This window comes from Prinia subflava, chromosome 3 (genome assembly GCF_021018805.1).
Source record: "Prinia subflava isolate CZ2003 ecotype Zambia chromosome 3, Cam_Psub_1.2, whole genome shotgun sequence".
NCBI classification, from domain to species: Eukaryota; Metazoa; Chordata; class Aves; order Passeriformes; family Cisticolidae; genus Prinia; species Prinia subflava.
In genome coordinates, this window is record NC_086249.1 from 21298873 (window position 1) to 21321756 (window position 22884).

Here is a 22884-nt window from a genome sequence, read left to right on the forward strand (position 1 = left end):
AAGAGCCCCAAGAGTCCTTCTCCTCAGTGACCAAAACAATTCTGAGAAATGAGCACCTATGCACCAACACCTCTTTCTTGAATGGGTACCACCATCCCCCAGTGGCTCTGAAGGAATTTGGGTTTACACTAAGATGATGATGTACTAAGCTAGGAGTACCTCAGGCATGGTGGTATATAATGTTTAGGGTCCCTGTGTATTCTCCCCCAACCTCCCCAGCTCCAGATGAACAGGAAAAGCCTTGGATAGGAAAAAAATGCTTTCACCAGTCCATTCTGTCTGTGATTTTTATTGCAAACCACTATCTGAAGATAGGTGTCAGGTAGATAATTTTGGCTATATGGAGAGACAATAAGAAAAAAACCTGACTCTCAGTCAGGCTTTTCTGTAGTTGTTCCTGGCATCTGGCTTTTTCCTTACAACATTTGTTTATTCTTCCTAGAGGTGGGCAGGAACTTCCCATGAGATCACACCAGGATCAAAAAGCTCTTTTCCCTATCCCAGCTGGCTTCTCCTGAGATATGCTAGTCTGAAGTGGTTTGTCTGACTGGACTGGAGATCTCCTCTGTACACAGCAAGCAAAAATCAGCCAAGAGAGCAGCCACTGACTGCTTTCTCCTGCAGAGGGCTAAACAAATTTCCACTAGTGACTCAGAACACGGGTGCCTGTGCTAGTTTCCTCCATCTCAACACAGATCACTGCCTCAAGATAGGGCAAAACAGTGCAAGGTAATGTGTAAACCAGTAAGACACTGGGACAGCAACAGGGCAGTGCACAGCCCAAGCCCCAGCCCCACTAATTTCCCTGGGAGATTCAGAATTTGAAAGTCTCCTCCAGCTGGAGTGCAGGTGTGGGAGGAAAGGGTTCCTGTGTGCCTCTTTTCCCATGCTCATATATATCTTGTATCATACAGGAAGCAGGAACCAGAGCTGCCGTACCTTTCTTATCTGCTCTGATGGCATGAAGAGCCACAGGCCAGGCAAGAAGGACCATGATGGCAATTGCCCCTATGTGGAGATAAGGAGCTGTGACCTAGCAAGGAGAAAAAAAGGATTTTAGTCAAAGGATGAACTGTGGAGACAGATGGAAACAATCCCCATCAGAGCTACAGCCCTTACACCTGGATGGGCTCCTGCTGCAGATACCAGCAGTTAGCCACTCTGAGTGGATCCACCAAACACTCAGGACTCAGAGGAGAGACATGTGCCCCTGGCCAGGCCAGGGAGGAGTGAGCCCTGCCTAAGGAGTGCTCCTCACTTCTTTACTTTCTCCTAAATCAGCTGAAGGGGACACAAGTAACCTCCCCGGCAAGGACTGTTGCCACTATTGATATGCCATAATCTGTGAGCATCTTCCAGTTTAGCCCAATATAAACCATTCCAATCCAATCCCATCCAGGCAATAGCTATCTCCACACCACACCACACCACACTGCAGGTAAATCATTAAACTGATGTCAACAAATCTGAGTGATAAAATGGGGCATTTACTAGCTGTGGGATGAAACTAACTACTGTGGTATAATAGAAGCAGATATATTAGATAATGTTGCTGGACAGATATGGTTAATAGATTTGATTTCTTTAATCCTAAAGATTAAACAAGAACATCATAAAACAAGAATCACTTCTGTGCTTAGCATGAATGCATGAACAGAGTTGGAAACCAAGCAGAAATACAGAATCTGAATGGTTGTTGGTCTAACACATTTTTCCTAAACCTAGGCAAATCTGAGCTAGAAACCAGTCCATTGTCCTCTCATGCTCATCAGAGCCCTGTGGCAAATATTCCAGCTAGAACTGAAAGTGGTTAAGGTATGTGCTAGAAAAAACCCCAACTCTCCAGACACAAGCCTCTCCTATTTCTTAGTCCTGATGCTCTAGTCTCTAAGCTGGAAGGGTTGAAGGAAGCAGCAGTCACTGGGAAATGTTACTGCATGTGACACTGTCTGCCTTGGACACTTGATACCAGCATCTCCTGCCCAGAAGCAGGATTCAGCTGTGCAAGCAGAGGTGCCATCTGAGATGTCCAAAATACCTGAGATAGATTTGCAGGGTTAATGGACATGACACAGTATCTACAAGAGATTCATGTCCTTTGTGAACAGCAATGGGAGGCCATCTCAAAGGGCATGGACACCTGAAATAAACAGCACCTATGGGGAATCCAAAGGCTCTTGTGTCTCCTTCTCTTTGTCCACATCCCTGTCTGTGACAGGAAGGAGAAGCTGATGGTTTCCCATTACCTTTGCCAGTGCGTAACCCAGAGGTTAGCAAACTGTAGAACAGGAATGTGCAATTAACCACACCGTACAAACTCCACATCTTCAGTTCCTCTGCCAGTCCACCTGCATTTCTCTCCCAGCCTTCACAAGCACTAAGCCACACAGGGGAGTGGTAATAGACCCAACTAGCACAGAATCATAGATCTGTAGAGTGGTTTGGATCCTGCAAAGCAGCTGTGTAGTCAGAAGCTACATGCTCCTTCCTTCCCAATACGAGTGGGGACCTGGATGCTCAGACACTGAATAGCACTGGACAGCTCTTGCCTCCACCTTCAGATCTGGTGAGAGCTGAAGAGGCCAGCAACCATGAACTCTGACCTCCTGCATCCAGCATTTTGTCCCACCTGACACCAGTGTTCTCCACCTGCTCCCCCAAAAGCCCAGTGCACTTGTGCCCTCAGGAGATTAAGCTCTTCTGAGTCACAAAAGACTGAAACTGTGCTGTACCAGCAGACTGGGATGAGGGATGGAGGAGAAAGTTCTTGCTCCAACAAACCTACCAGCCTAAGGGGTCTGATTTACCTGCCCTGGACAGCTGAAATTTAAGAGTACACCTACATTTTTGGGGAGGGAACAAAAGAAAGGGCTGTAACTTTCTATATCTTTCCAAACTGAGATGTGTTACATCACATAGCTTGAAACTCAGCCTCGGTCCTTGGCTTCCTTTCCCTCAACAGGAAATGTAAAGTCATAATAGAAGTTTACTCAGAACATACCTTGCTAACAAAAAGCCATATTAAAAAAATCCACCATACAGAGTATCTTCTGCCAATTGTCACAAAATCCATCTATAAACAAACTGCTCTTTCAAGTAGACCTCCTAACTAACCTCTCTTACCTGGAATGACAGGCGGACAGTTTTGTGGTGATCTCGCCAGAGTATAGATAATGCAAAGAGGGATGAGACAGTGAAGCCCAGGACGAGAAAAGTACCAATCTGAGGACACAAAGAACATATAAATCAGCTTCAGCATTTCTGCATAGGGTATGCCATCCCTCTTAGTCACAGCTGATTTAAGCAGCTTGAAAAATCATTTTGGATGCATGAGATGGACTATGCCAGTTCAGAGACAGAGAGCCAATGGGACTAAAACCAAATCCACAATGTTATCAGTATGGCAGGACTGATTTCAGGAGCTGCATACTCAACTAAGTCAGCTCTCAGAATTCTCTCTGTAATCAGTAGATAAAGAGGAATTTCAGAGGTGATCCATTCCTGCTTGCATTATAATGGAATATATGCCTCTCTCTTTATTGATATAGATGGAGCCTAGGTGATCAGCTTACATTAAATCCCTAACCTGCAGATGGAATTCATCACTTCTAAACTCAGAAGTGACAAATTCCACCCAAAAGTGACAACAACTTAACTTCCTTGTAACAGGCTGCCTTGTAACAGGCTTCAGCAATAACAAACCCTCCCATAATTAAGAGATGAGAGTTCACTTTTTAATCAAAATGGTGAGGCAGTGTCTCAGTCAATTCTTCAGCTTCTTGTTCAGGCTGGTACCAGTACTGTCATAATGGCAGACACTTCTTGGTATATCATCTTTCTGCTGACAACAAAAGGCAATTGCACCAAGGCCCTAACCATTCTTCAGGGGATCTTCTATGGATCAATACTTTAATAATCTATCCCTAACCCCTTGCACCCAAGAATGCCTCTTTTTTATTATTCTTCTTTTTAAAAAGTTTTTTGTTTGGTTGTTTTTTTTACAAATTGTTCTACAACTTTCTGGTTCTTCTGGAACCCATTTTTCAATAGTAAAGGTCACTCAGTTTTCATTACTTAAATAAGAAAAACAGGAACAAGCACCCACATATTCAGCTATTCCCTCTTGCATCCTACCCTAAACTGCATGTGTAGAGGAGTATTTTTAAATGCCTCACATAGCCTCAAAAATTACTTAAGAGAGATGATTCTAACCCATAACTTTACAGCAACAAGTCCCTGATAATTTGTTTCTACATCTTCAAAACTCCAAAAGGCATTTCCCAAACCCTAGAACTGAATTTAAAACTATAGAACATTTTGAGTTTAAAGGGACTTTAAAGATTATCTAGTTCCAGCCCCCTTGCCATGGGCAGGGATGCCATATACTAGGTGAGATTTCTCAGGGCCCTGTCCAGCCTGGCCTCGAACACTCCAAGGGAAGCATCCAAAGACCAAAAGGTATAGAGCACCAGGATGCCTTGGAAAAGCCATCTTTTTCTCCTGCTGAGAGAGCAGACACTTTTTTCACTGTTACTGGGGTCTGATCCAGCAAACGCAGTGCTTTGCATGAAAACTTTCCTTTTGACTCCATGTTACCATATGTAGATGTGCCAAATATAGACATCTTCACCTGAATGAGTCACTGCAGGCACCTTTTAGTGTCAGTGAGGAAAAATGGTTCTTTGAGTGTGATTCATCTCATCTCAATTTAGAGGCCAATGACCAGCTGGATGAATTGCATCCTCAGAGGATTCATTTCCCTCCACTGAGTGCAAAAGGAGTTTGAGCGATCAGCTCAGGTGGAGATATTATTTTTATTGGTATCTCAATCTCATAAGAGTAACCTTTTCCCTTTCTTCCTCTCTCCCATAGTCTAAGAGGTTTTCTGTCCAAAGGAACACCAGAGACTCAATTAAAAGCATAGATTAGAGTTACCAGAAAGCCCTGACTCTCCCCACCTTGTGACTCCAGTGCAGGTACAGCTGCTGACCTTCTGCAAGCAAACACAGCGCAAGGACCTGGGAAATCAAGAAGAGATTGTATGCAACCTGGTGGAAGGTGGTGACATGTGCCAGAAGTGAGGCACTTCTGGAATTATTTTTGCATTGGGAAGTTACTTTACACTAGGTCTTCCTGCACAATGTCAATGTTTGCAGGACAGGTGTATGGAGAGAAAAGTTTAGTGCTACAGTAAAAATGCTTCTGAAATGGCCAAGCACATATCAAGACTGCCCTTCAGGATCAAAGATCTTTCCATAGGTAACAGATAATTGGGCACTTTGGGGCACTCGCTTACAATGACTTTGTGAGGAGAGACTCTGAAAGAGGAATGATGGTCAGGGTCAATTACTATTTTATAAAGCAATACAGCACTAACCTTGACTATTTTCTATGCATTTGTTGTGATTAGAGGCACATCGACCATGGGAGAGAAATCAGGGAATAAAAAATGCCCCAGAGCAGCACAAAAGTACAGAGCAGACAGCAAAAAAGGCAATTCTTCCACATTAACCACAGGGAAGGTAAGAGACAGGCACATCTCAAACCTGTCTCAGAGAAAAGTGTCTTGGGGAGTAAATTACCCCAGTTTTTGGTGGTTGGCATGTCCCTTCCACCTGTTGCAAGTTGAAGCCCTTGGGGAGGGTTCTTGTGAAGCATGCTGCAAACCCCAGCCAGCAGAGAGGACAACCCAAGATGCCTTAAACACCCATAAGCAAAGAATGAGGCAAGTCAGTCCACAGTTGTCAAGCAGAGCTTCTTCACAGAGTTCCATACCTAAGTAACCAGTGAGTCTGGAGATGAATTTCACCCAAAAAAAGCACTTTGCTGCTGTGAAAATGCACAGGTCTATGCTCAAGAGTCTAAATGTCTGGGGAAACTTCCCAACCACTGTCAAGGATCATTTTGGGACCAGTATCACCAGGTATCAGGGCTTAGAGAAAAGTATCTGTTAGCAGACATCAGTGCTCCACTGAGGAAGATCATTCATGATGCAAGTCCCTCCAGACTGTAGGATAGTGGGATTGTATGAAAACAAGATATATAGATTTGAGGGAAGAGGGTCTTCTCTTCTGAAACTTAATTGCAAGTGAATCTAAGTAATTTCCTACCCATTTACAAACACTCTCTCTTTCCAGTATCATGCTGATTTGAAGAAAGACGTAAGGCCAGGTAGGATGGGGCTTTGAGCAACAAGGTCTAGTGGTAGACGTTCCTGTCCTTGACAGGGGGGTAGGAATTAGATAACCTTGAAGGTCCCTTCTAATGCAAATGATTTTACAATTCTCAGCAGTGAATACAAGTGCTTCTTGACATATTGGCTTTCTTTAATGGAATAAATGCACCCAGTACATGATGAGTAACAGCAGCAGTTGAGAGGGAACTGAAATACTGCTAAAGATCTTAAATCAGCCCCATTTAAATAAGCTATTTCAGGGTGAATAAATGAAAGCAAAAAGCCACCCTGCTCCTTTGCTGCAAGAGATGTTACACAAGGACCCAATCCTTGCATACAGTAAAACCAAACATTTAGAACATTCTGAGCCAGAAGGGACCCACAAGGATCAAAGTCCATCTTCTGGCCCTGCGCAAAATCACACCAAGAATCACACCACGTTCCTGAGAGCGTGGTCCAAATACTTCTTGAACTCAGGGCACTCAGACAGACTTGGTCTCATGATTACTTCCCTGGGGAGCCTGTTCCAGTGCCCAACAATCCTCTGGGTGAAAAACCTTCTCCTAACTTTTAACCTAAATCTCCACTGATACAGTTTTGTGATATTCCCTTGTCTTCTCACTGGTCTGTCTACTCCAAATTGCTTCCACACTGTTGGAGTCTAGAACATCCCTCTGGCCACCCTGGAGGGTTTGGAGACCGGACAGGGGGGTCTGGGATCTGTACAGGGGGGTCAGTTAGACCCACACAGATCCCAGGAGGACACTGACTCTGACTGCTGTCCATGGGAGTGAACACTCACATGCAGGAAGAATCACAAATCCTAAGAATCCAAAATGAGTGGTGGATGGTTTGTTATAGAGTGTGAATGTGGAGATTTGGATTCTTGGCATGTGGGGCTGAGGAGACAAGATGGAGGAATTGGGGAGTGGCCACTGTCCTCCTTGTTCTTGCTCTCGTCCCCCATCTTGTGCTGAGTTGGGTTTTAGAGATTGGCTTAGAGTAGAACTGACATGTTAGTAAAGGTAGTAGGTATTGGTAAAATTTTGTAAATAAAAAATAGGTCTCAGACAGTGGTTGGGTCAGGGGTACTGTACATAAGGTGCGGGGCTCTCTGATCCGCCCAGTCTGCCGCGTGTCCTGCTCTGCGGAGACACCTTGCAGAGCTGAGAAAGAACTAAGATAAGGTACCCTGCCAGGGAGCCCTGGCAGAGCTGAAAAAGGACTGAGATAATGAAGAATAAACAACCTTGGAAATGTGCACCGGCGGACTCAGCTTGTCGTCTCTACCTCTGGTGTGTAACACTTAGGGCAAAGAGAAGACTGAAAACCTTATTACCTCTGGGAACAGCAACCCAGAGGAAACCCTCAGGGAACAGCAACCCTGGGGAAAAACCTTATTACCTTGGGGCCAGCAACCCCAAGGAGAATCTCAGGGAATCAATAACCCTGAGACCACACACTTTCTGAGATTGTCTAATATACATACAGAGGCATGAGGGCTTAGGTGACCAGTATGTTTCTGATTAATACTGCCAAGGTTAGAGTCAAGGTCCCTCTTGCCAATCCCATCATCTCCAGAATCTTAAAGTCAACTCTTGCATTCTTGTCCTCTTTAAAATGAGATGTGGAAGTGTCTGCCCTCCACCATTTACCTGCAAAGTGGTGATTAAGGGATGCTTCCCAGTAGTATGAGAAATGGATTCACTGCAAAAAGAATTTAATTTCTGTCTCCCTCTTTCTGAATGGCTGCATTGACCACAAGGTTTTGCTGCAAAGGGTGGACAGCAGATGCTTAACTCCACTCTGCTTCAGCATGGGAACAACCTTGCAATCATCTCAATACTTGTGGTGAGGTCTAGGCAGGCTCTGAACCTATGCTACAAGGACATGCAGGCAGGCACTTGGACACTTGGCTCACCTGAAACATCTGCTCACATAGATGTTCACAGCAGCTGAATTCAGGTCCATATATTCATGCACTTTATGGCAAAAAAACTCAGAACTTGTCTGGTACCCCAGTCTCTTAGGAATGGGATTTTGAGGTCATATTTTGGATTTCAGTGTCAATGTACTATTTTGAGTCCTCTACATCTATGAATGAAGAGGCCACAATGCATCTGAACCTCTTTGTACAGTCACAAGTCACCTCCTCACAACCCTTAGAAAAAACATGGTTGAACTGCAGAGAGGCAAACAATATCTGTTGGGGCTTGAAAGACTAAACAAGACAAGTTTTTTTTCTCCACTGAGCATAAACAGTTCCGTGATCAGACCCCTCAGTTTAATCTTTTAGCCCTAATGAGGAAAATTTTCTTGGGAGTGATTGAACAATTGAATTAATTGAAATTGATTGTGTGAAAAAAATTACAATGATGCATGTGGATGGAGAGCATCTTTGTCCAGACAGCTAATGCTTTCTTGTGCAGCATCTTCTTCAACCACTTGTGGCTGGTGGGCAGAAGTCTGTATGCTTCAGTCGATCACAATAAGGTCATGGAAGCAGGCTTGCAGGTTCCAGCTGGTTGCCATCATTAAGAAAGAAGGTATGGTGTTCACAAGCAAAGCCAGACCAGCCACTGGTTGATATAAAACCTTTCTTCTCCAACAAGGACATCAGGGTGTTCAGTTTTCTGATGTGGTGGGCTATTCATGCAAAACACCCCCAGAAAACACCACCGAGATGAAGGTACTCTCCATCCAATGCTGTTCAACCAGAATTTGGGATGTAATTCATCATGCAAGAAACCTATTTGGCCATGAGTTGTGTGAAATGTATTAGAGCAACCCACCCATTGTATAGTGCCTATACTGAAGGACTTATTTAGATGTGGAAGGGCTGAGTTACACTTACCAGCCCATGAGGCTCCCAGCATTTTGCTGGGTGGTCCATCAAAGCCTTCAGTGCAAATGAAGCTCTGCAAACAGTGGTGAAGGGGTGGATTCCTGGTAGAGTCCTTCTCTGAAAAAGCCCTGCTAGGATGAGCTTTGCCCAGCCACAGTTGTTACAATACCCTTCATGTTTTGAGATAGTAGGAGCATAAGTGGTGGCAGTGATAACTTTGCTTGCTGCCCTTTCCCTTAAGACCTAATATATTTAAGTAGCAGCCTCATGCCCCAAGCATCCACTGTTCAGCATGGATGCATGCAGCAGTCTTGCTACAAAGGACATGACGCCATGGTGATGCAATCAAGCAGGACAAGTGTCCACAGAAATACCCAATAGCTTTGGTTGAGTCATTTAGCAGCTTCACAAAAGCAAGAAGAAATGGACCTTCACTGTGGGGGCTGTTCCCAGAGCAGAGGAACCTCTGAAGTGTTTCTGCTGTTGTCTGATACCATCCAGACTATTGGCATTCTTTCAGGTTTATCCATGGTCACCCTTCTGAGGAAGGCAAATGCTGTTAGCCTCGTTAGACAGAACTGAGAGGCTTGAGAGGAAGAGGAAGATGTAGCTACCTAATAAAGAGTGAGACTAGGACTGAACTAAACTATGTAGGACACCAATATCACCTCATATCTTCCACCTTCCTTTCTGGCTTTACTTTGCCCATCACCTGCCCTGATAGCTTGCAGTCATCACATTCATGGTGACAAAACCCTGAAAATGCTCTAAGAAAGTCCACTGTTTGGACACTGGCTGACATTTGGATCCAGACAGAACATGACCAAGCTGACACATCAATCCCAGGGGTCTTCAGGCTCCTTAAGCCGAGGAAATCCTGCAAACCTGGTTTCTAGCATGGGCTATGGTGAGTTTGTCTGGTCCTAGGTTGACTCCAGATCCACAGCCTGCTGAGGCACCATCTCAGTATCCATGTCATATGGGCATCTCTGGCAAAGCTCTGAGCTGCCCCAAGTAGTATTGTGTGGAATTGCATTTTATTGAAATGGTATGCTCTGGCTCACCCCTGGAAAGTGTGTGGTTTATCCCAAGTCTGTAACCTCCCTGCAGTATCGTGTATCTCTAAACCCACTGGCCTGAGAATCTATCCGTGCCCACTTTGAAATTCACTGTTAAGAGTACAGGGGGAAGCAGACTCACTCTCTCTTTGCCCTGGAGGTGTCTGGAGGCTCTGCTCCTCTCCCCTTCCCTCTCCCCTTCCTCTCTCCCCCTCCTCTCCCCTCTCCCTCAGTGACCATGCTGCCTTCCTGGGGTCAAACTCCAAATAAATCCTCACCTCATCAGCACCTCACCAGCCGTCTGGAGTCTCCTTGCCTGCCTGCATGCAAATACCAATGAACCTAGGACCTGGGGGGCTCCCGGGGAACTTTCCCCGGGGACCCCCCTAAATCCAAACTACAACAGTATTGTAACCACCAAACTAGCCACACTACTCCACAGCCCCTGGGAAACCCAGGTAGGCTTTGCTGAATAGTCCATGAGCCCTAGAGCCACCATGGTGTTACAAAATCCTTGTAATTAATTAGTGTGGTTTGTCCTTTTCAGAGCTCAGTCAGTCCCATCTCTGATGGTGCTCTTGATCGCTTTGAGCATGAACAAGCACCTGTCCTGTTTATCACTCTGAGATTTTTATCACTAGCACTAGAGTAAAAGTACTATTTATTTGTACTTCATCAGGAAAAAAGAACCCCAGAAACCAACTCTGTTAGGTATTGCATGGACAAAGCCAAAAGAGGTTCCCTGTCATGAGCAATTTACTTCATGATGATGCATCAGAATGGGTAAGAACAGCAGGAATGAATGATAAAAGCTGGTTGTCTTGGTCACAGAGGTGAGACAAAGCCATAACCTCACCTTCAGCACCTGGCATTTCCAAATAAAAGTCAGAGCAGGCATGGGACTGATGTGGACTCCAGTGCCTGGAGTCAAAGTGAGTTCTTGGCCTATAGCTCTGGATGAAGAAGGTGGAAAAACAGGTGCAAAACTGTATTTGAGAGCTTTCTTATGAGGGAAAGAACAGAGGAAAAAGATGAGTAAGTAGAAATTTTAGGAAAATTTTGGGGTTGGCATGTTTCCCTAACTAAAGCAGATATCATATTAGAGAATTCCAGAGGATTTGGAAAAGTGAAGATTCCAGGAACCTCTTTCAGCATAAACTTCAGCAGCATTTTGTGATCGCATCTATAGCCTCTACCCAGAGAAAATCCCCCAGCAAAGGAGAGTGAGTCCAGTGATAAAGTTCCGTCCTCCTTCCACTAGCAAAACTTTTTATCCAGGATTAGAAGAATAACTCAGCTGTGATGACGTATCACCACCGCTACATGACTCAGAACCTTGTATTTCCCTGCTGCCAAAGCAACAGTTCTTAGTTCCCCCTAAATCTAAATCCAGCCACTGCTAAGTCAGCTTTCCTTGGGTTCAAGGAGAAATTGTACACATTTATCAAAGGGAAATTATTGAAAGAAATCACAGAAATGACATCTGGCTCAGAGCTCCCTGAGCTGAAATTGGTCATTGGCAGGTGAATATGGGGAGAAAGTACTGTAAACACTCGTTGTATTCCAGATCATCCCCTGACTTTCACTATCTGAGGGTCATATAGAGGACTAGACTGAGTTTTGGTCTGACACATTAAAGCCACCCCTATGTCTACCTTTCAGGACTACAAAATCAAGGTCAGCTTACAAGGAGCATTACTTACCAGTAACAATGAGATGTATGCGAACACGACTGCAGCCACAATCAGAATAAGAAGAGACCAGAGAAACCAGAAGCCCAGGTTCCCATAGTTATACCTACAAACAAACCAATAATATAATGTAAGAATGGTTTTGGTTGGCACATGGACCTACAGAGGACTACAACAGCCCTGTTCCTTGAAATTCTGAGATTTTCTAAGCAACAAGACAAAGAAAGGCAGAGGAATAGCCTATGCTGTAACATAGTGATTAAGAAGTGATGCAAAAGTGATTAAGAACCTCCTTCCCAAAATTGCTGATTGCATTAACCATCAGACTAAAACACATTATTATACCTTTCCTTTCCATAATATTTGAGCAGCTTTAATTTAATTTCAGGGGGCAGATTTGCGTATCTGTTGCCTATGTAACACAGAAGGAAAAGATGCGCATAAATCCCTGACAATTATTTCTTACTTTTGAATCTGGGAACATGGAATTCTCTTTCAGAGATAGCTGGTGCAATGCCTCTGATTCCAACCACTACATTTCTTCACATGGAATGGGGGAGAAAGGGGAGGGGGAAAAGAATGACTCAGAAATGGAAGCAGTTATTTAGTCCCTTCAGTTCATAATTTTTGTGACAATGATTCTCCCCTTTCTCCTAAATTCACACTTACACCTAAAAATTGTACCCAAGCAAAGGCAGAGTCTCAGAACCACCAGAGTCACTGGACATTCAGTTTGGACGCTGTAGCCAAGCATTTAAGGTGCCAAATCTTTGCTTCATGACTTAAGTGCCCTGTTGCACTACAGCTGCTCTGGAGGGTGCTCATCCCTTCCCAGTCGTCCTAGTGACCTGCCAAAGGGGTGAAAGAGGAGGAAAAAATGCTACTTACCAGTCAAAGCCGTTGTAGTCATTTTTACCTTCACCCCACGTGTACAGAAAGACCAGAGAAAAGCAGAAAGCTGCAACGAGCAATGGGAAAAACATGCATTCCCGCTGGAGAGGGAGAGAAAGGACAAGCAGTCAGAGCTATGGCCAGCCCAGTGCAAACAAAGCAAACTGCAGATACTTTTAGGCCATCCCTAAAAATATGTAGCTTGCTGTTAGAATTCTAACTGAAGTAAATATGGAGAGGAACTCTCATCCTGTCTCTTGTAACCAGGAAAATGTCCTCAAAGCATACTCTGCACTACTTGTTCTCAGGGAAAACTCATGACTTCCCAAATGAATGGGATTTTAACTGCCTCACATGAGAGGAAATTGCACTGTAGAGCAACCTTCTTTGCAATTCTTACTGCCCACCCAACCTTAATGTTACTTCTTTAATTTGATTCTATGGCTTTGAGATGTTTCACTGGCCAGGAGCGGTTGGTGCAAAGTCCACACTTATTAGCTATGTGGTGGCACAGGCAAATTGAGCCTGCCACAGAAGCAGCAATTCATCAAGCATTTAGAGCAAAATCTAACAGCCTAACAGATCCCAGTGGGCTCCAAACGAATTTGGGCTGGGACTCCACGACATCAACCCCTTGCCTGCTTAGACTGCCCCTCCCCAGTAGAGAAATCCAAGTATGGTGATTCTGATTTACCATGCTGCAGCAGCATTTCCCGGGCTCGGTCCTTTCGCGCTGGTACCGCTTCCAGCGGCAGCTGTAGAAGCCAGCCAGGCAGGAGATGAAGGGCTGGTGCTCGTACCTCTGCAGCAAGCGCCGGCGGACCACCTTCAGCTTCCCAAACTTGAGCCTCTTGAGGCTGCTGGGACTGGCCTCCATCTGAGTGGCTTTATCTCATCTTCCTCCTGAAACAAGAGCACAAGTTTTATGGGGAGACTGTTGGGTAAGCTTCCATATTTGAAAAAGGAGAGAGATTTTTCCCAAGGAGATGTTGAGACCAGCAGGAAGTGATGCTGAGGTCATCCTTCCTAATTTTATATACCAAAGTAAGATGGTCAGCTGAGAAGGATGGTCACTGCAAATCCTCTTAGTAGTCAGTGGTGCTCCTGGATGTAATTTAGGTGCTCTGAATCATCTTTGATGCTACCTCTGCCTCTTTTTGGCTATAACAGGGAGTTCTAGGAAATGAATTCATTAAGTACATTTCAAATGATGTCATATGAACTAGAATCTAGGATTAGCTATGGGAATTATTCAGCATCGCTGTGAACTGTTTGAAACATGCTATCAGTTTAACTAGCTCATGTAGAAAAGGCACTAAACCCCCCCAGGTACACAGCTCTCTTATCCTGGCAAAACTGCAGCACTGCAGAGACTGATCCCTTAAGAAATAATTATTACCTGGCTGAAACAACTTTACTTGGAACAGATTTTCAAGTGTAGAAAGACTAGTTGCAAAGATGTAGATGTGGGAGATCTATTCATAATCACAATTAAAAACAAAGAGCTTGGTGGTAAATTGCCACCAGTGTAGTTACAGTGAAGCAAACAGCACAGGGACTAGTGCTAGTTGAAGAGTGGTTCACCCAGCAGGACACTACAAAGACTTCAAGGAAAGATACAGGAAAACAGTTTTGTGTGGGCATGTAAAGAAGCCCCATTATACAGCTCTTCTTTGGAGCTGAGTTAGTCAGAAATGTTTTACTGTTGTTTTAAAAGTGCCATAACATCCTTGTGTCCACATCAACCATGTTCAAATCCTGGAAGATCTGCTGCAAAATCCCAGCTTAGGACACAAGATTTCCCTGATTTTTCAGATGTAATAACAATTATTTAAGAGGAAGAATAAACAGTTTGCTGCACTGTACACATGGATGAAACACACATATTAAGGGTTTGTGTTTGGAAATAACTTAGATTCCAGTGTGACTTTGGAGAAATCAGTGCAAGAATCTTTGCAGACCGACACATCCGAATTACAGACCAGTCTGCAGAAAGTACAAATAAATCAGAGACACGGGACACAAGTTAAAACAGAAAAGACACTCCCCTCATACCCTTTCCAAATGCCCCAGCCTACTGGCAGTTGGAGTACAAGAAAAGCGGATGGAAAGGAAACAAAAAGGGGACTCACTTTGGACCCGTACTAACTATGCAGTGCTAAGAATGTCATGCCCTGAATGCCTTCCTGAGACAGATGTGTCTGTCCATCAGGACAGTCTTAGGGAATCAAACACACTTGGATGTGGTGGGGTCAAGCCATCCCTACAAGCTCAGCAGTACCAGATCCTGGCGCCAGCAAATCACCCTTAGTAAAAAATTGATGCCAATCTCATGTGGCAAGATGGTGATCCTACTCTAGAATTCCCAGAGCACGGCTGGGGGAATGTGGCACAGATGACAGCTGATCTGGCTGGTTTCCTCAGCTGGCCTAAAGTACACCTGGCATAAACCCAGCAATTACCAAGTTACAACAGCCACAGCTTCTGAATATATTTGAACCTTCAGAGCTCTTACCAGAAGGTTGCCACATGCCATGGGATTGCAATATTTGTTACCTCCTGCAAGGATCCTGTCGCGGTTGCGGGGGAGGTGAATTTTTCCAGGGGGATGTGGGCAGTCCAATCAGTGATCAGCTTTTCTGCTGGCACCTGGATTGGTCACTCGGAGGTTTGGACACGCCTCTGAGGACACAAAGAGTTAAAAGCAGGACCCCAAGGGGGTTCGGTCTCTTTTTGGATCCCGGTTTCAGCAGAGCGACCTCTCAGGCCTCCTTTCCCTGCCCAGCCACGAGGCTGGGTGGGGGAGGGGAAACACGTGGTCGGCTCAGGTAAGCCGGAGCCCCCGGGGGGGGGGGAGAAGAGAGTGGACAGGACTGGAACTGAGCTGCCCCGTCCAGGATGGAGGGGTGGAAAACTGTGGAAGTGCCTTCTGTGTGTGCTCACCCCCTCTTCCCCCCCCCCAAACTCCGGGAGAAGGTGCCCAGCCACGTGGGAGTTGCCGAGCCTGGGAGTGCCTCAGCCTGCACCCTGCTGGGAGATAGAAACTGTTAACCCTTGCTTGGCAGAAAGAAACTTTTCTTAGACATTGATTCTCATGACTGGTGATTTTGGAAAAAAAGGAGAAGGAAGCGGCCTGGGACCGAGGTGATAAAGCATGATTGGAAGGAACCTGATGGGCAAAGAATGAGAGGAGTAGCCTTCTGAGCTGGACTTTTCTTGCATAATATCAGCCATGGACTGAACTTGAGTCTCTTTTGAACATAAACTGCATTTTGGGTGGATGCAGCTGCCCTGCTTTTGCTACAGTGACTGGCACTTGAAGAGTGGAGCGAGCAGAGAAAAGAGGGGGAGGGTGAGGTGGCGCCCTCTGCCCTCAGGGCAGACCTGCTCCTGGAACCCCGGCCCCTGGGTAAAAAGGGGAGAGCTCGGCATGCAAGCATCCTTAAAAAGCCCTGTATGTAGTTTTGGCCTATGAGACAGTGGTGAGAGCGCTGGACATAGGAAAAAGAGAGAGTCACCCTGGCAGACCTCTCCGGGCAGTGCCACAGGTGACATGGGAACACATAAAGAGTAGACCTGTGTGTTCTGGAGAACAGTCTGTGGTGCCAGAGAGACTCCTCTCTCCCTTGCTGAATTGAAGATTAGTTTGTTTTTGAGTGGTGATTGTTTGATCTAAAACCCAAAGGTTTGGTCTGTGAAGAGTAATGTGTGGGGGATGGAAACTGGGAGAAGAGAAAAAATGTCCTGGGAAGTTTTTATTTCTGTCTCTGTGTGTGTTTAAGAGTTTTTCTGTTGCTGTTCTTACGTAATGTAATAAAGTTTTGGTGTTTTTTTGTTTTCAAGATTTAAGCCTGCTCTGCTCTGTTCCTGATCACATCCCACAGGAGTTGTTAGAAAAAAAACATATATTCATGGGTGCATTAACATCTGGCCAGTGCCAACCCATGACAGATCCCCAAAATATGAGTCCCCGTATCACCAAAGCACAGTGTCCATTCTTGCTCAGTCCTTCTCTTTCAGCAATGGGAATGGACAGGACATTCCTGACTCCTTCAGGAATGGGAAGGACATTGGACCAAACCCATTAGTTCTGCTGTCAAAGGGCCACAAGGTTTGTTACTCACATTCCCAGGTGTGGACACAAGGCTCACATATCAATATTTGTCTATGAGCACACAGGATGTGACAGGAAAACAGATTATGGAGATCCTGAAACACTGCCCACATCATCTGTCTGGCTACAGTAGCATGCCAGGTGTTAAACCTAGGTGTTAGTTTACCCCTCATGAAATTGTCAGTGATGGAGATCCCATCATCTCCTAAGACAGGCTGAACAAGTCCTAACTCGCTTTATAATTAAAAGCTGGGGGTTTTTTTCTTAGTGTTTTGTCCCCTGCATTACAGTTAAGGACATTACTTCATGCCTTGTTTATTGTAGATGTAGTGAACAGCTTAAACTCTTCCTCTGTTAGGTATTACATGTATTCACATATAGATGTCTCCTGTTTAACCTTCTTTGGCCTCAACTATCCCAGTTTTCATAGTCTTTCTTTGTAGTTCATGTTTCCTCCTCCCCAGAGTATCCTTATATGGAGTGCACAGTCACTGCTATTTGGGATTTCTGTGGCATTTCCCATGGGTTTTGGCACACAGTAGTCACAGTCTGGCCAGGTTACACCTGTTCACCCATAGCACAGGCTACTCGATACCTGCAGCATCCAGTTTCTCTCATGTATCAAACATCATCTGGCCTTGAGCTTCTGAATGCTTAAATAATTCACCCTAGACTCACCCCCAGCAGAAAGGGAAAGGTGTTTCCAGCTTCATCCAGCTGGAATCCAGCTTACACAATGACAGAATTCCTTGCATTGGGAGGAATCTTGAAGAACATTCCACTAGACCAGGTTGCTCAGAGTCCCATTCAATCTGGCCTTGAACATTTCCAGGGATGTGGCATCCAACCCTTCTCTGGGCAATATCAGAGCTTCATCTATGCATCAGAGTACTTATGACATCACTGTAATTAAAAATTTCATTACCTCCTGCCTTAGTCTTTCCAATCAAGTCACTTCTCCAAGCCCACGGGTTATTGGGAAAGGGATGCTTCATTGCAGAAGAGGCTGGGGAATGAGGGAGAGACAAACACAACCTTCTGTCCACAACCCCCCCACCAGCCTCTGGTTCTCCCAAGAACATCAGGCTGGCCAAAGAATAGCAAAATACATTTCTCTCTGGCATCCCCTGAATCCCCACTGGCCCTGTATTCCAAGCAGTATCAATATGGCAATAACACCTTCCAGGATCAAGAGACTCAAAAAACACAAAACGTAACTTGTCCCCTGCTTTGGGCTCTAGCTTCTGCTGGGTTCTCCATCTGTCCCTCTTTTCCTATCCTCTCCCTTTTTTCTTCTCAGACACCTTTTCCCTCATCTCCCAGCCCCAAACAGACAGCTATCTAACTCAGCTGCCCCTTTGAAGCCTGCAAAGAGCCAAAGAATCCTACCAAGGCAATAAACTGGGACTGAAATTTTATCTTGGCATGTATAGAGGACAGATATTCTCTAGCATATCTCCATTCAAGTAAATGGAGAAATAAATTGAGACCCTATTGCACCTTCCAGTACCTAAAGGGGTTACTATTGAGCTGGAGAGGGACTTTTGACAAGGGCATGGAGTAACAGGACAAGAGGGAATGGCTTCAGACTGAAAGGAGGTAGGTTGAGATTAGATCTTAGGAAAAAATATTGGTGAGCTCTTGTCCAAAGCAGAAACCATCCTGTCAATCCCCAGACCATGATTTGATCCAAGGCTTCTGCTCCCTCTGGGCATGCAGGGCTCACCTAGCAAACGGGAGCCTTTGAGCAGCTCTGCCCCACAGCTTCAGGGACTGCTGGGTCCCTGCTGAGGAATGAAGCACAAGGCATGCTCGAGGCACTAGACAAAGAGTGATGCTTGTGTGGAGATGCAAAAGAAAGAATTGACAGGGAGAGGGAAGACCAAGGACAACTCACCAAATTTGAGGTTGCTTCACTCTTAAGGCAGTGACTCCTAAGAAGAGCCCATCTCCCTCTTCAGCTCTGCAAGGTTCATGTATTGCAATGCATTTACACTGTGCTGTTGCTGCTATCAGCAAACAGTCCAGTGGCAACTCCTAGGACAAGTCCAGGAGAAATCCCTCTTAGATGTGCCAGGTCCCATGTGAGAATGGGGAAAAGAAAGACACAAGGAGAGTCAGAAGGGTGCTTCTCAGTTAAAATGTACTTGCGTCTCCAGGCACTCCATTGTTCTCTTTATATGTGTCCTTCCAAACAGGCATCACTCCTCCCCTTTTACCTCTGCATATTTTCCCTGGATTCTGCCCTCAGGTTCATCTCCATGTTCTCAAGTAATTGTGTTCCATTTAAGACAACCTTCCTCCTTACCACTCAGCCACACTTCAGGTTCTCCATGACCCTCTGTCCCATGGTTCCATCCTTTGTGGTTTCATCCGTGGTAACCAATTACCAGCTCCCATAGCTGCCACAGCTGGGACAAGGCAATTAGAATCCATAAAAACATTATAACTCCCAAGGTCTGGCTGAATCTGCAGTGCCTCAGACCACATCAAACACTGATACATTTGAATTCACAAGCATCTGATCCTAAGAAAGATAATATCCCAGTAACTGTGCCCAACAACCACCTAAGGGACAAACAACACCAAAACAAATGACTGATGCAGAAGCCAAAAGACCAGTTCAGTCCTTGGCAGGACTTAGCAAGAGGCTTCACAGTCCTTGCATCTAGATTTGAAGCACAGTTCTCTTAAAATTCAGAGACTGTCTGCAATGCCTGTCCATCTTTACCAGACAAAGTTAAATGGATGGAGAAGGGAAACAGCAAACTTGCATCCTTTCACTGGGAAAGCAAGCAGGTAGACACACATCAGTAGGATGGCAAAGTTTAGGTCTCCTTAACAAGTGAAGCATGAAAGCAGTAACATATGTTTCTCTGCTCCATAAACCCCCGGGATTTTAGGTTTTTCCATGGCAAACAGAGACTTTGCTCATAGATAAGAGTCCCCATAATCACAGGCAGGCAGACAGGGCTGCTGCTTTCCCACTGCTTGGCAGAGAGCAAGGAAAAGCATGGGAAATAGCCTGGAGGGATGAGAGAGGAAAGAGAAGGAGAGAAAAATCAGGAAACATATTCAGCCACACAGCCTGAACGCTGAAAGCACTGAAAAGAGGAACCTGCTGGAGAGGCCAGTGCATAAGCAAGGATTAAAAACCTGTGTCTTTTTGGGTGCTGGGCCTGGAGCATTCATCTTCCAAGGGGCAAAGGCACAGCAGGCAAATCTGGCATTGCCATATAGCTTTTTCCCTTGGGGCCTCTTGAGCATTTCTTTCCACTGCACCGAGCTATCTCCCACACCATACCTAACAACGCACGGGGTTGTAAGGCACGGCCTCCGAGGGGGCAGCAGCGGTGGCCGAGGTACGGCCTGGGGGTGAGGGTCAGGTCAGGCTGTCCAAGGGGAAACACCCGAGCGACAGCAGCGGCAGCAGAGCCCCCCGCAGCACCGGGAAGCTCACGGCGGGCGAGGGGCGGGCGAGGAGCGGGCGGAGCCGGGAGCACCGCGGCGGTTCAAACCGGCCCGGGCGGCGCGAGCGGGGGGCCGGCGGACGGCGCGGGGACGGCGCGGGGCTGGAGCGCGGCTGGAGCGCGGCTGGCTCCGGGGTTCTCTCGCGGGCAGCGGCTGTCCCAGAGGACGTCCCAGCGGTTGTCCCGGGATGTCCCGGGGGATGTCCCAGCGGTTGTCCCAGGGGATGTCCCAGGGGATGTCCCGGGGGATGTCCCAGCAGTTGTCCCAGGGGATGTCCCAGCGGTTGGCGCAGGGAGGGCGCTGAGGCGCCCCGGCACAGGCAGCAGAGTCAGTTGCCGCAAATAGTTCAAGATGAGACGACCAAGGGGGCACCTCCCCTCTAAGTGTCTGCGGGGAGGGTGACAAGGGGATGGAGCCAGGCTCTTCTCAGTGGTGCCGACCACAAGGACAAGAAACTGGTGCACGGGAACCTCCACCCTAACCATGAGGAAGAACTTCTTTACTGTGCAAGAACTGACCAAGCACTGAACAGGTTGCCCAGAGAGGTTGTGGAGTTCTCCCATTGGAGATACTCAAGAACCACCCGGTCCTGTGCAATGTGCTCTAGGGTGACCCTGCTTGAGGCATGAGGTTGGACCAGATGACCTGTTGGGGTCCCTTCCAGCCTGACTCATGTTGATTCCATGATTCTGTGGTTGCAGGCTCTTTCCAGATCTCACAAATACATTTCTCAGTTCATTGCAAGAAGAGAGTTGGGGGAAAAAAAATTACATGGGCAACAGGAGTCACATGAGGGACATGGAGATGGTAATTTCTCAGCCCCTGAGCATGGCCAGCTTCTCCTAAGAATCTTGATGGTGTAGAAAGACAGCAGAAAGGACTGATGCCCACTCTGCCCATTCCACTGTTTCCAAGGCGTCTGGAGAGAAAGTGAGCCCCAAGCCAGAACTATGAGATTCCTTGAACCTAAGCTGAGCCTCTCCAGCATCTGCTGCTCCTTAGCGTGGAGATTCCTGCCACCACTCTTTAGGGCATCACTTCTTGGCCTTTCCTCTGGGATTCTTTTACAGCATCACAGCAAGAGAAGCAAAGGAATAAAACCTCCTGGCAAGATGCTGGTTGATCACTATCACCATGAGCTGCACACAGGTCTTGCCACTACGCAGCAAAGGTCAACAAAGAGCAACCCATTTCTACCCTACAGTCTGCCCAAGGCTCTTGATCACAGTCTAGGATCCCTTTTATCAGACCATCATCTGCCTTCAGTTTCTTTTCAGGAAATTAATGAGGCGTAACCCAGGAAATGAAAAAAAGATCAAATAAAATAAAGATAGTTGTAACCTCCTTACGATAAAGAGTATAATCTATACCCTCCCCCTGGCAGATGATAATTATAATTTACCATTACGACCTTCAGCAGTTTCTTGATGTGCCCTGCTCTAGGATCTCAGGGGGTGGTACAGCCTGGGACAAACACATGCAAGGCATGTCTCGCGCATTGCTTATCTGTTGGCTTCTGAGGTGGAAAAACACAGCCATTAGCACAAAGAAATAACAGGGCTTAACCAGCAGATGAGGATGTAGATGAGGTTAACAGGGAATTACAGCTCATGGGACTGCAGGGACAATGCTTCTCCATTCCATTTGCTGTAGTATACCTCTAACAGGCAGTGGCTGTGGCTTCCAAAGACATGGAGAGATTTCAACCAAGGTTCATGCCCTACCTTTTGGAACCTCCCACCACATTTTGAACAGACAAAAATAAACATTTCAAACAAATACTGCCAAAATCCTGTATCTATTACACAGGGACTTACCCTCTGACAGAGGACATCCAGCAGGAGCTGTGCTGGGAATGGGTGGTGTGCTCTGCTCAGCCATAGGTGCCTCAGCTGTGGGTACAAGCTTTAAGGCAAGATCTTCTCGGGCAACCAATCCATTTTGTGGGGTCAATTTGAGAAGCCCTTGAGGAGCCCCCATGGCTAAGAATGAGTGATACGGGTTTGAAAACGCTGCTGCAGGCCCAAATTTCTAAACATACCCCTACAGGGTGAAGAAAGCCTCACTCCAAGGTGAGATCTATTCACCTTGAAACAAAACCCGACATCAGCCATGAGAATTTAGCATACAAAAGGCACCTTAATCTCTGGTTTTACTCCAGAGTTTTATTCCAGGTTTTATTCACCATAGGAAATAAAGCTGTAAAGTGGAAACACATTTTTGCACAAGTCATATTTTTCCTCTCCCAAAACACTCCCCCAGGACTGTTTAGAGTCTTTATTTCTTCAAGGTAACTGTCTCAAGAGTCTTGCACGATCAGAGGATTGCAGCACCTCTCCTATGAAGACAAGCTGAGAGTGTTGGGGCAGTTACTGACTTTAAACTGAAAGAGGGTAGGTTTAAATTAGATATTAGGAAGAAATTCTTCACTGTTAGTGTGGTAAGGCACTGGTTTCTCAAAGAAGTTGTGGCTGATCCATCCCTGGAAATGTCCAAGGCCAGGTTGGATGGGGCTCCAAGCAACTGGGTTAGTGGAAGATGTCCCTGTCCATGGCAGGGGGTTGGGAATGAGATGACCTTAAGTCTCCTTTCAACCCAAACCATTTCATAATTCCATGTTTGGAGCATGTTTGTCCCCA

General features: G+C 46.0%; 1 protein-coding gene across 1 annotated transcript in view; it reads right to left on the minus strand.

Moving 5' to 3' along the window:
• The window catches only part of GDPD4 (glycerophosphodiester phosphodiesterase domain containing 4), a 40540-nt gene that overhangs the window by 10607 nt on the left and 7049 nt on the right, over positions 1–22884 (minus strand). The window contains exons 2-7 of the mRNA XM_063393488.1: positions 13355–13563; positions 12658–12761; positions 11782–11875; positions 4959–5018; positions 3124–3222; positions 940–1033 (exon numbers count right to left, since the gene is read on the minus strand). Of these exons, the coding sequence (XP_063249558.1) occupies positions 940–1033; positions 3124–3222; positions 4959–5018; positions 11782–11875; positions 12658–12761; positions 13355–13537 (634 nt within the window). The 5' untranslated portion in view covers positions 13538–13563. The remainder of the gene's footprint in view (positions 1–939; positions 1034–3123; positions 3223–4958; positions 5019–11781; positions 11876–12657; positions 12762–13354; positions 13564–22884) is intronic.